Source organism: Chelonoidis abingdonii, chromosome 8, assembly GCF_003597395.2.
Source record: "Chelonoidis abingdonii isolate Lonesome George chromosome 8, CheloAbing_2.0, whole genome shotgun sequence".
NCBI classification, from domain to species: Eukaryota; Metazoa; Chordata; order Testudines; family Testudinidae; genus Chelonoidis; species Chelonoidis abingdonii.
In genome coordinates, this window is record NC_133776.1 from 55013658 (window position 1) to 55026407 (window position 12750).

At 43.4% G+C, this 12750-nt stretch overlaps 1 protein-coding gene across 4 annotated transcripts in view; it reads left to right on the forward strand.

Annotated features, from left to right (window-relative positions):
* Nucleotides 1-12750, forward strand: part of KY (kyphoscoliosis peptidase) — a 78644-nt gene that overhangs the window by 37356 nt on the left and 28538 nt on the right. For all 4 annotated transcript variants that reach the window (XM_032769808.1, XM_032769811.1, XM_032769810.1 and 1 more), the window contains 6 exons: nt 1952-2014; nt 4895-4969; nt 5650-5691; nt 6467-6523; nt 9062-9144; nt 10584-10692. In XM_032769808.1, coding sequence (XP_032625699.1) covers nt 1952-2014; nt 4895-4969; nt 5650-5691; nt 6467-6523; nt 9062-9144; nt 10584-10692 — 429 coding nt within the window. The remainder of the gene's footprint in view (nt 1-1951; nt 2015-4894; nt 4970-5649; nt 5692-6466; nt 6524-9061; nt 9145-10583; nt 10693-12750) is intronic.

The window sequence follows — 12750 nt, forward strand, 5'->3', positions numbered from 1 at the left end:
TCTTTGACCATATCAGACAGACAGGTGACAAATAAGAAAAACAGATAAATATTAATAGCTTTAGAGCCTTAACATGCTCTTCCTTTGTGCTTGAGAGGGTTTTCAACGACAGCTACATAGTGGAGATCAGGAAATTCACCAGGAGTAGAAGGGACAGAATTACCCATCACACAGAGTTAACTGAAGTACCTCTAGTAGTTCAATGCAAATCTGAGTATCAATACATTTTCCTCTAGCCTGCCTTCAGGACACAAGAGGAGTCCTCTTGAGGATAATTAGGACTTTCTGATGCCAAAAGGAATAGCCAGCTCTTAATGCACCAGCACCAAAGGGGTTAATAAATTCACTTTAATCAGTCGCATTCCTGTCTTTATGAGGACTCGACACCATGGAGCAGCTGGTGCTGCTGCAATATTTACAAACGGTATGACATTAACTGAGATTGAACCACATTAAAAAAAAACAACACTGCTGCCACATACAGTGCATCAAAATCTCATAAGTCACAGACCTGATCCATGTCAGCTGTGAATTACGAAAAGTATCTGGCCTTTCAGATGAGCTGTTAAAGTGAAGTTCCTTCTGCTATTGGGACACAGATCCCATGACACTTTCTGAAAAACAGTAAGGGATAACCCCAGTGTCATGGCCAATCTTCATCTTCGGTGAATCAGGTTCTAATGTCCAAGGCCATACGCGAGATATTGCTCAGTGTTAACTGGCATTGGCTGACTGTGCTACCTTAATGTCATTGCAACCCTGTGGGATAGATTAATGTTATTTAGTACCATGTATATTACCACATCACGTAGGGGCTGCAACTGAGATCAGGGTCTATTCTGCTGAGTGCTGTACACACATGGTGAGAGACAGTCCCTGCCCCACAGAACTTACAATCTACACGAACAAAAAGAGAGGAGGTTACTCAAGGTTATGCAGCTGGGAACAGAATGCAGGTCTCCTGACACCCAGTCCAGGTCCTTACCACGAGACTAGTGTTTTTCAAGAGACAGGGTGTGGCCCCTGGAGAGCTCATGAAAGGCAATCAGGGGGTCACAAGACATTCAAAACTTTATTACAGTCTGAAGCAAAGAAAATCTCACTCCCACTCCCTGTGCACCTCTTCCATTTCAAGGTCATGTATTCTCTGTCAGCCTACTGAAACACACACATACTAATTATTGATACGTGTTTTACTCATATAGTAAATGTAAGAGGGGAGTGCAAATTTTTTACTTCAAATATGAGGTTGTCAATCTGAAAATGTTGAGAAACACTGAACTAGACTATTTATGCAAGTGTGATCAGAGGTGGCTCTAGGTATTTTGCCACCCCAAGCACAGCAGGCAGGCTGCTTTTGGGGGCTTGCCTGCAGGAGGTCCCCGGTCCCGCGGATTCAGCGGCATGCCTGCGGGAGGTCCGCTGAAGCCATGGGACCAGCGGACGCTCCGCAGGCATTCCGCTGAAGGTAACCTCCCTGTCGTCCTCGCAATGACCGGCAGAGCGCCCCCCGTGGCTTGCTGCCCCAGGCACACGCTTGGCATGCTGGTGGCTGGAGCCACCCCTGAATGATACATTTCAATAAAACAGAATTCAGTTGAAGCCAGTCATGCCTCTCCAGAGAGTTCTCCTTCCTTCCCTACTTCCTCAGCCAGGGTCTTGCTCCCAATGCCTGAATTGCGTGGACTATTCCCAACTACCACTCTCTTGTTCACTCTACTTGCATTTGAAGCCCAGGAATTGGTTCACACAGCACATAGAATATTGAGCTCTGCTGTATCAATTTGCCTTACAAGCTATAAAAGCTATAGAATGGAATCTCAGTGCCATTTAGCTCATTGGTGCGCCACATTTATAGATTTAGCCTGGTTCTGCAGTTGGTGCCCATTGCTGTAGGATGAGAAAATTCCATTTTATTCTAGTCACGGGGATGTTTTCTTCATATAAACAGGCCAGCCAGTTCAGATGCAGCCTGACGAGCAGGTACCAGTCATTACTTCCTACACCAACGAAGGTAGGTGGTGACCCAGTGAACACTGATTTTCTGTAGCAATGCAGCATTCATCTCTTATTTATGCTCGTATGAGAGAAAACTTGCCCAGAACATCACCACAGCAAGAGACACATGTGAGAATTTTTTATAGTCAGACTGCAAAAGATGAAGAATTTGAAGAGTCACTAGACAATTCTTTCAAGAATCTTGAGCCTGGTCTACAATTAAAAGTTTTACCAGTATTGCTGTTGGTTAAGAGTGTGCTTTTTTTTTTAGCCTGACATAGCTAAGCTGGTGTAGATGGCTTTTTATTGACATAACTGCACTTATACCAATATGGCTAAAGCTATAAGCTATACTGGTATAAGCCCTTTCATACCACTTTAACTGCATCCCCACTAGAGGCTTTTGTTGGCAGAACTGTAGTGGCATAACTCCACCAGCAAAACCCTCCTAGTGTAGAGCAGACATTAAGAGAACAAGAAAAAGTAACAAGAGTTTGTCCGTTGGTTCAAATTATTTCTTTACATTTTATAATGGGGCCGTCTTGGGTTTGATTCATCCTGTACATCTGTTCTATACTAAAATTGATATTTAAAGCCTTCTTGGTCCTTCAAAAAGTGGGTCTTGATTAGCGACGAAGAAGTTAATAAATAATACATAAAATAAATAATAATAATGATAATAAATCACAAACTTCAGAGACTTTCATTCAATTGGTTTTCAAAACTGATTTTTTGCTTTTTAAAACTTTCTGTGGAAATTTTGTATCGACTTTTTTTTTGTTTTCCAAAGTGGGTTATTTTTGCAAATAAGCATTTCTAGTATAACTATGCCAGCACAACACTCCTAGTGAGGACAGCGCTCAGACCAACCAAGGGCAGCTTTGTTGGTAGAACTCATTCCAGCACATGCTATCTTCCGAAAAAATAAGCTATACCAGCAAAAGTACAGCTGTCTACACTATGGGCTTTTGTTGCCACACCTCTTCACATGCCTAACAGACAAAATAAGCTATGTCAGTAATGTTTATAATGTAACTCTGGCCTAAATCTTGAGTGTTGAGCCCTGAGGTCACAGTACTGCATGATCAGTACGGCATAATGCCTAGGTTGCAGATAAATGCTTTCCTGCAAGGTCATTATTGTACCATTATTGATCTTCATAGATCCCAAGGCCAGAGGGGACCATTGTGATCATCTAGTCTGACCTGTACAGCACAGGCCAGAGAACTTCCCCCAAATAATTCCCAGAACAGAGCTTTTAGAAAAACATCCAATCTTGATATAAAAATTGGCAGTGATGGACAGGCCACCATGACCTTGGTAAATTGTTCCAATGGTTAATTACTCTCATCGTTAAAAATTTACACCATATTTCCAGTCTGAATTTATCTAGCTTCAACTTCCATCTGTTGGATCACCTTAGACCTTTCTCTGCTAGATAGAAGATTCCATTATTAAAATATTTGTTCACCATGTAGCTACTTACAGAGGATGATCCAGTTACCCCTAAATCTTCTCTTTGGTAAGCTAAATAGATTGAGCTCCTTGAGTCTATCACTGTAAGGCATGTTTTCTACTTCTTTAATCATTCTCATGGCTCTTCTCTGAACCCTCTCCAGTTTATCAATATCATTCTGGAATAGTAGGCACCAGAACTGGGCACAATATTTCAGCAGCAGTCACGCCAGTGCGAAATACAAATGTAAAATCAGCTCTCCGCTCCCACTCAAGATTCCCGTTTATGCATCCCAAGATTGCATTAACTTTTTTGGCCATAGTCTCATATCGGTGGCTCATATCCTTTTCAGTCACTGCTTCCCAGACAGAGTCACCCACCCTGTAAGTATGGCCTCCGTTCTTTTTTCCTAGATTTATACTTTTGCATTTAGCTGTACGGAAACATATATTGTTAGCTTGCGCCCAGTTTACCAAGCGTTCCAGATTGCTCTAAATCAGTTACCTGCCCTCTTCATTATTTACCACTCCCCCAATTTTTGTGCCATCTGCAAATGTTATCAGTGAAGATTTTAATATTTTCTTCCAGGCCATTGATGAAAATGTAAAACAGAGTAGGGCCACAACCTAATCCCTGTGAGACCCTACTGGAAACCCACCCACTTGATGATGATTCTCCTTTTACAACTACATTTTGAGTCCTTAGTTAGCCAGTTTTTAATCCATTTAATCCCGAAGAAGAGCTCTGTGTAGCTCAAAAGTTTGTCTCTTTCACCACCAGAAGACAGTCCAATAAAAGATATTCCCTCACCCACTTTGTCTTTCTAATATCCTGGGACCAGCATGGCTACAAAAACACTGCAAATGTTATTTTTATATAATTCTAGTTTTTTAATCGAAATGTTGTGCAGTATCAAGTCAAACACACAACGCCATCTTTAAACCAAGATATGTGCTCCTAGAATTCTGACTCAGTTTCCAATTCATTGTTAAGGGGAGAGAGGCTGGGGAATGTTTTAATATCTGTTACACCAGGAATCTGAAGTGCATAGGATCATTTATTATTTGCTTATTTCACTGTTTTGTTTCTTCTTCTGTCCATAGTGCTGCAAACCTGTTCACTTCATTAAAAAATAACAGAACAAATATATCTTCATGGTAGGCACGTGGACAAATCGTTTGCACTGAGGCACCAACTCAGTAAGGACATTCTGGTTTTCAAATAGAGAAGAAACAGGCATGGGAGAGAAAGTTGGACAAGAGGGATGTTAACATAGAAAGGCAGAAGTGGAGGCTCTAGGAGTTAGTTTAGTATTGGTACAATATTAATGAATGTGGTTTGCACTTGGAAGAGTAATCTGTGATATTTTCAGTCTTATATGTTTTCACTTGCTAGTTGCTTTTCATTCTTTGCCCACTTCTGACTCTTTGTTCCTTGCAGGAACTCATGTGACTGTCGAGGTACATCCTAGAAATACCACCCCACAGCTGTTCAAGAAATTCTCCCTTGGGAAAGGTACATCACTGTTTTAAAACATTTGGGCCAGCCAAGATATGGCATATCAGCTGCGCTACAGAACAGGGAGTAGAGGGGCTCATTTGGTTACCACAATGTTAAACCTGTTAGCTTGTTGTCTGTGCATGTCAATGATGAAAGTAACGGAAAAGTGACACTGCTCAAAGTGTGATTTTCCAAAGTTCATAACTGAGTCGAATCCAAACTAATGGTTACAGGAATACCCATTGACAGTTCCCCTCAGTAACCACTACTTCCATGCCACATTTAAGCTTCCAACCACCAGCTGCTTTATAACTTAAAAAATAATTAAAAAAAAAAGATATTATAAGTGTATTGTTCCCTTTTCAAATCCCTCATACTTAAAAATGGATTAATCTAAACTAGGATGACTAGATGAGAGGAAGAAAATATCGGGAGACGTGGGGGATGGAGGGGGTGTCACCAGCACAGCAACAACAACAACAAAGCCTCCATGAAGAAAGGAGAAAATGCTCAGTGCATCTGGGGCTTGAACTAACTGAGGGAAAATTAAGACATTCCATGGGCTTTAATAGGAATGGGATGGAGCCTGTGGTGCTCACAGAGGTGTTTAGGCACAGGGACAAGTTGCTGGGATGGCTGGTGGAGTTTTCTTCCACTGGTAACTCTTGACTAATTCTGTCTGGGGGTTATTGCAGGAGTCCGCAAGCTGCCAAGTCTCACAGGCCTGGATAACAAAGGTGAGGCTGCTTGGTTACAGCGTATTTTGTGAGTGGAAACACTAGTCCAGCTTCAGTGGAGTTGCTCCAGCCATAAGTTTAGCCCAACATCTCTCATTATGGGGCCTGCCTTCTTGGGGCACTGGAGAGGCTGCCTGCAGCTGAGTTCAGATTATGACTGTGCTACTTAGAGGTGGACGTGTGCCCAGACTCCTCGCTGGGCAGATGCTGGTTGTGCTCTGCCAGCTCTTAGGTCTTGTATCAAGAGGAGCAGTTGGTAGTGAGAACAAAATGCTTTTCTTTGTGGGGGTGAGGCCTCCTCCAGAACTACAGATATCTCACATTTGGTGACCTTCTGGTGGCTGAATCACCCCTAAAACATGCTCCAGCTGATCTGTAGCTCACTCTGGGAAAGTATCATTTAATAATTGTGCTGCAGGCATTAACACAAGCTAAGATCTCGCTGAAACACACACTTGAATTTCTTTCATACAGTAAGCCATTTGTCTGGCTCGCACAATGTTCCCAGCCTTCAGCCTACAATAGAAGACATCTGGTACCTTCATGGTCACAAGACTGGTGGGAGAGGAAGCACTCTCTACTTATCTCTGTCTTGTGCTGCTTCCATCTCTCCCTCATGGGCTGTATGCAACGTGATATGAACCATCGGGTTAAAGACAAGAAAGTAAAAGCCTGTCTTTCAACCCTCCATGTATTCCACATGGACACACTAACTTTCTCTACCTTTTTCTACTTCTCTACTGTTTATCTCACCTCTCTTTTATCAACCTTCTAGGTTTTCAAGAGAACGGAGAGGGCAGAGTGCCCCTGCCTGGTGAAAAAGACCTGCATGGTAACTATCTGCTGTATTGTAGCTTTCTGTGATTAGCACAGCATAATTTCTACACTGCAGTGAGCACCCCCAATGGGACACACATTCGGTTTTAGAAATAGGACTCACACTGTTCACAAAAATGATGTGGAACTGGCTAAAAACAACTCTATCGAAGTACAGTGACAGCAAATGAATGATTTCATTTCTGTCTCTCTAACTGTACTTTGCTTTGCATGCTGTATTGTCTGGGATTCGAAGTCAGGATGGTTCGGTGAATGTCATGTGTGTTTTAGACAGACTCCACATGCAACATAACTGAGAAGTCTGCTTTGCAAATGGGCCTGCTACACATTTCTAACTGCCAAGGTAATAGTGTCGGACTGCATGAGTTATTTTGGATTTGGTGTCTGTGGGGAGCCTTTGCAGCTATAACCTGACAAAGATGAAAACTGATAACCAATTTTAAAAACCCATTTGGCTCCCAAAAGGCAAGAAGTAATTTTCAGAGCTGAATAGAATAAGAACCTTTCAAATGTGTAAATCTGCTTTCTCTCTTTAGGTCACTGTAATAGCCCCTTTTCAGTGAAAAGCTAGATAAACAAACAAGCCTGTTAGAGAAACAGATGCTTTGTGCTCCCACACTGTTTTAGGCAAATTTGGCCCAGTAGGTAACAGACGATGCCATTGCTTGTGATTGAATTAACTGGCTGGCTCTCCCATTACAATGAACTAAGTCTGGGGGAATATTGAGGAATCCAGGCTCAGAGATTTCTGCTCCTGTAATTGGCTAGTGGGGGCTGAGGACTTCTGAGAACAGAGATGCTTCCATTAACCAGATCCAGCTTGGGAGCACACTTTCCACTAAGGATGAGGAAACCAGTTTACTTCTTAGCCTTAAACCAGAGCTAAAGAGAATCTCCACCCCCGCCCCCACAACAGACTAGACACTAGTCCACTAAGACGTCTCACTGTGTTCTACTTGCTGCCATCCATCCTGAAGGGTGGTCTTATGGCCTCCATTTGCAGGAGTCAAAGGTTGCAGCAAACAAGCCAATGTCTGAGATAGCAGCTGTCCCAACGTTAGGAGTGTCGATGCTAGAACCTGAACCGTGCACTTTAGCAGCAGATGAAACTATCTCCTAATGCAGGAGAGGTTGTACTCACACATCACCTCACAGAAGGCAGCCTGTTCTGGCAGACCCTGCCTGACTGGGATGGCCTGGGGACCAGTCATTCCTGCCCCCCTTTGATGGTGCTCCTGCAGATGGGAGCTAACAAGTGCTCTCTATGTAACCACTCATGTCTGCTCAATGTGGTGCTCCGTCCCCCTCTAGTGGTGCCTAGGCCACAGATAAAGATTGATCAGACTAATACAGGCAGGTTGTAAGAGCTGTGTATTCCAGCTCAGTCAGTAAAGGTTCATGCTTCTGTGATCTTGAAGTCACCAGTTCAGTTCTTGCTCTTGACAGATGACCCTCACTTCCAGTGGCAAAGCAGTACATATAGAGTAACAGATCTACACCCATTTGGTAACATAATCTAGTCTTTCTTCATGCCACCACAGCTGGGTTGCTGAGGTTACCAACCCTTACACTTTAAGCAGTTCCCTTGCTATTTATTGGCACTCAGAATTCACACAATAAAAATTTAAACTCTAATTATCTTTTTTATTCCCCCTTCCCTCTTGCTTCCCTGCAATTTAACAGCCATAAAGCAATATCTGGAAGAATCTCTTAATCCCAGCATCGCAGAGGGCAAGATTCTTGTAGCTTTGACTTGCTAGAATGGCCTGCTTAGTGGTGGTTGCAGGGGAAAAAAAAAAAAAAGATTTTTGTTCACTATTCAAATGAATTTTGGGGTGCTATCCATTGAGTAAGTGATGTGTGGAACATTCACTTGGTGAAATAAGGGGGAAGATATTAGAATAATTCATTTGAATATATTACAGTATTCATAAATTTAGGGCTAATTTCTTATTCCCTTTCCCCTGCTGAGTAGAACCTTAAATCCCAATCCTGCAAAGGCTTATATGTATCAGTGAATTTACTCACAGCAGTAACCTCATTGATTTCACTGGCACTACTTCCATGAGTAAAATTACTCCTGTGCTTTGCAGGATCGGAGCCTTTATCAGGCAAATGGTGCCATATATTTTACTGAGACTACTTGAGGACTATGGATATCAGAAGTCAGCTCTTGATGAATACTATTTGACTCCTCCAGGCCTGATATTCTAGCGTTATCAGTTTGGGCACCTATTGGACATCAGACCCTATTTTTACTGTCAGATTTTTCTGTGCAGTTTATGTTGTGCAAAATATGCAAAGAAGGAACTCCCAGCTTAGCCATGCACAGTGCAGATCTGACTGGCTTGGATGGGAGGAACTGATAAAGCAGATACCTACAATACGAGAGGGTCCCATTCAAGTGTCATCCTATGCACACACATCAAGGTCAGTCAGCGGGTGGGAGACTCTTCTGATTGCTCTTGCTCTGATGTTTGGCCAGTTACAAAGCTTCTCCTTCCTGGAGTGATTGTTCCATGTTTGTTCCCAGCATATCCATGGGACAAATCCAGTCTGAAATCCATGACATTAGACCTGCAGCAGTTTGAGAAACTGGATGCCTATGCATCAAAGGTACGTCTCATCTAACTCAGTCTTCCTACAAGACCACACTGTCTTCAGCCACTCAGGAGCTCACTCCTTGGGAGACCGAGGTGCTCCATAGGGGAATGAAGTGATGTTGTCCTTTCATCTGACCTAGACTTTCAGAACTTCTGCCCAAAAACTACAATGAAAATACCTTTGCCTGGTCCTTTCAACTGTGGAATAGCCTACTCAGGAAAAAGTACGACCAAAAATAGCACTCTCAATGTGGACTTACAGCTTTAAATTTCCACTGATGACTCATCTGAAATGATGAGTCATCAGCAGTGTGTTGGGCTGTATCAGTAGGGGCATTGCCAGCAGATTGAGGGATGTGATCATTCCCCTCTATTCGGCATTGGTGAGTCCTCATCTGGAGTACTGTGTCCACTTTTGGGCCCCACACCACAAGAAGGATGTGGAAAAATTGGAAAGAGTCCAGCAGAGGGCAACAAAAATGATTAGAGGGCTGCAGCACATGACCTATGAGGCGAGGCTGAGGGAACTGGGCTTATTTAGTCTGCAGAAGAGAAGAATGAGGGGAGATTTGGTAGCTGTTTTTCAAAGAGGCTGGATCTAGACTGTTCTCGAGTGGGTACCAGATGCCAGAACAAGAGTAATGGTCTCCAAGTGCAGTAGGGGAGGTTTAGGTTGGATATTAAGGAAAACTTCTTGTGGAAGCACTGGAATGGGTTACCTAGGGAGGTGGTGGAATCTCCTTCCTTAGAGGTTTTTAAGGTCAGGCTTGACAAAGCCCTGGCTGGGATGATTTAGTTGGGGATTGGTCCTGCTTTGAGCAGGGGGTTGGACTGATGGCCTCCTGAGGTCCCTTCCAACCCTGATATTCTATGAATCTGATAGCTGCTTTGTTAAGAGACAACAGAAATCAGAGTGTGTGCAGGGGAGGATGGGGAATACCAGTGGTGATATATGACTATTGGCTCTTACAACAAACGGTGACATTGATGAAGATTTTGTGTGTATGGATCTAAAAGCAAAATATGCTTTGCGAAGGAGGTGATAAGCATAGATGCATCAATAATGTCCTTTGAATGGCTGTTAAGGGTGGTTACTCTGTGATGAAAAATTGAGCTTTGCCATGAAGGTTAAACATGTCTGGTCCACAATAATCCTAATCTGCTTTGCCTTTACAAGGAACTAGTCTCATGAGCATTGGGGTCTCTCACCAAGAGATCTTCCAGGGAGTTAGGGAATGAGCAAACTCAAAGGGCAGTTGCTACAGAGTAGGTGCTGGTACTGCCCAGCGAGAGCTGTGCAGAAATGAACAGAGGCGCTGCCAGACTTGCAAAAACAAATGGAATGTCATAGAGGGGCCTCTATGACTTCAACAGGAAGATAGAAAAGGGGGACATCCTACCTCCTAGTATTTTCTCACTTGAACCCTCTAATCTTATCCCATACAAAAACAGGTGAGTGTCAAGAACAGCATAGAGGAACTGGTGAAAGCCCTGCTCCGAGAAGCCCGAAATGATCTGGAGAAGGTCAGAGCCATTTGGATGTGGATATGTCATCACATAGGTAGGCCGAGATCCCGGACTCCCACAGATTTGGCAGACAATGCTGCTGCTGCTGTCACTCTCGATATATTGTGATTGCATGTTGTGAGTAGGTTGGTAGGGGGCACATGAGGGGGAGGAGAAGGGGAGCCCTCAATTCATTCTGGATAAAGTCTGCTGTCAGTATCCAGAACTCTATTGAGAGGTTCTCGTGCTATCTATATTTCTGTACTTCCCCTCCCATCCCTGCCAGTTTCCACCAGGGTGATGTGTCAATGATTTCCTCCTACGTGACAAGCCTGAGTTTCCCACCTGAGTTATTCAGAGATGCCACAGCACAAGTCACCACCATGCCAATGACTGCAGCATCAAAAATGCTAGGTTGTAACATCAGTAAGACCATGATTGTGACATGTAGCCTGGTGCTGGCCAGCTCTGCTAGCTCGCACACATTTATTTTGAGGGGCAGAAGGAGAAGGGAGAGAGAAAAGCCATGATCTCACATTGTGCCTCCCCCTCCCCACCCTACTAGGGGCTGCAGTTCTGCCTGACTTTTATATGGATCACACAAGTGTGTTTGTGCAGGGCTGGGGCCTCGTTACACACTGCATCACCGGGTATGGGCTGGGCAGACTCTGGCCTTGAACAAATAAGGCAGATGACAGCCATTTACAAACTGTGGGATCCTCTGTTTTTTCATATGCATAAGCATTTCACAAGTGGCTAGAGACATGCAGAAGAGAGAGTGCATGCACAACAAAGTGTGATAAACACTCTTTTTCAGCTACCTTCTGTAACATGTGTGTGATTCTTTAAGTGTTTAATTTGCCAGGAAGCTAAGTCCTGTGTCTGCAACCCATCTCTGACCCTGCAAAGCACATGAGCAATCCTTACCTGCACAACTTCATTGAAGTCAGTGGCACTAGCTGCCTTCAAGATTACTCCCATGCAGGATCAGGGCCCAAGAGAAGGGCATGTTTAACTCCCTCTCTCTCACCCAGATTTATAGACCCAATGTATTCTTCTACCGAAAACATAACTAAAAACCTCAGCATGAAGCCTGTTCATATTGGAACACAGAATTTCCAGTAAAGGTCTGTTTCTGGCAACAAATGCACTGCAGCCACCCATGCCAAGAAGTAAACACCACCACGGCAGGAGTTTCCCAGTCGTAGGTGGTGCAAAGAAGATTTACAACTGGTACAAAAAACACTGCACAATACAGTGGAACCTCAGAGTTACAAACACCAGAGTTACAAGCTGACCAGTCAACCACATACCTCATTTTGAACTGGAAGTACACAGTCAGGTAGCAGGATATATACACACACAAAAGCAAATACAGTATTGTATTAAACATAAGCTACTAAAAAAATAAAGGGAAAGCAGCATTTTCCTTCTACATAGTAGAGGTTCAAAGCTGTATTAAATCAATGTTCAGTTGTAAACTTTTGGAGAACAACCATAACATTTTGTTCAGAATTACGAACAACCTTCATTCCCAAGGTGTTCATAACTCTTGAGGTTCTACTGTACTGAACCTGCCTTAAAACAAGGAAAAATGTTTTCCTCAACTCCACCTGAATTACATTTTAAAATATACATTGTAGATTTGTGTAGTCAACTGGCACCATAAAAAATAGTGTAGCTGCCAACCCCACTTGTTCAAAACATTATGAGTCAAACCCCAGAAAGACATGAAATTGGCTTACAAATCAAGACATTTCAAGTAGAGTCGGGGAGGCCCCTCTGGTTTGTAAAGTTTTAGAGGGCCAGCTCCTCTGGCATCTATTACGTAGAGAGGCACTACACGGTTCCTCTTCATCTCTCTCTGCAGCCTCTCAAACTTCAATCCAAGTGGCTTTATGTTTTATCATTACTGCCTCTGGGGCTTCAATTGCCTCTGGCTTCCTCCTGGTTCAGGACAAAACAAGGTTACTCACCTTTGTAACTGTTGTTCTTCGAGATGTGTTGCTCATATCCATTCTAGTAGGTGTACGCGCGCCGCGTGCACGTTCGTCAGATACTTTTTACCCTAGCAACACTAGGTGGGCCGGCTGGGCACCCCCTGGAGTGGCGC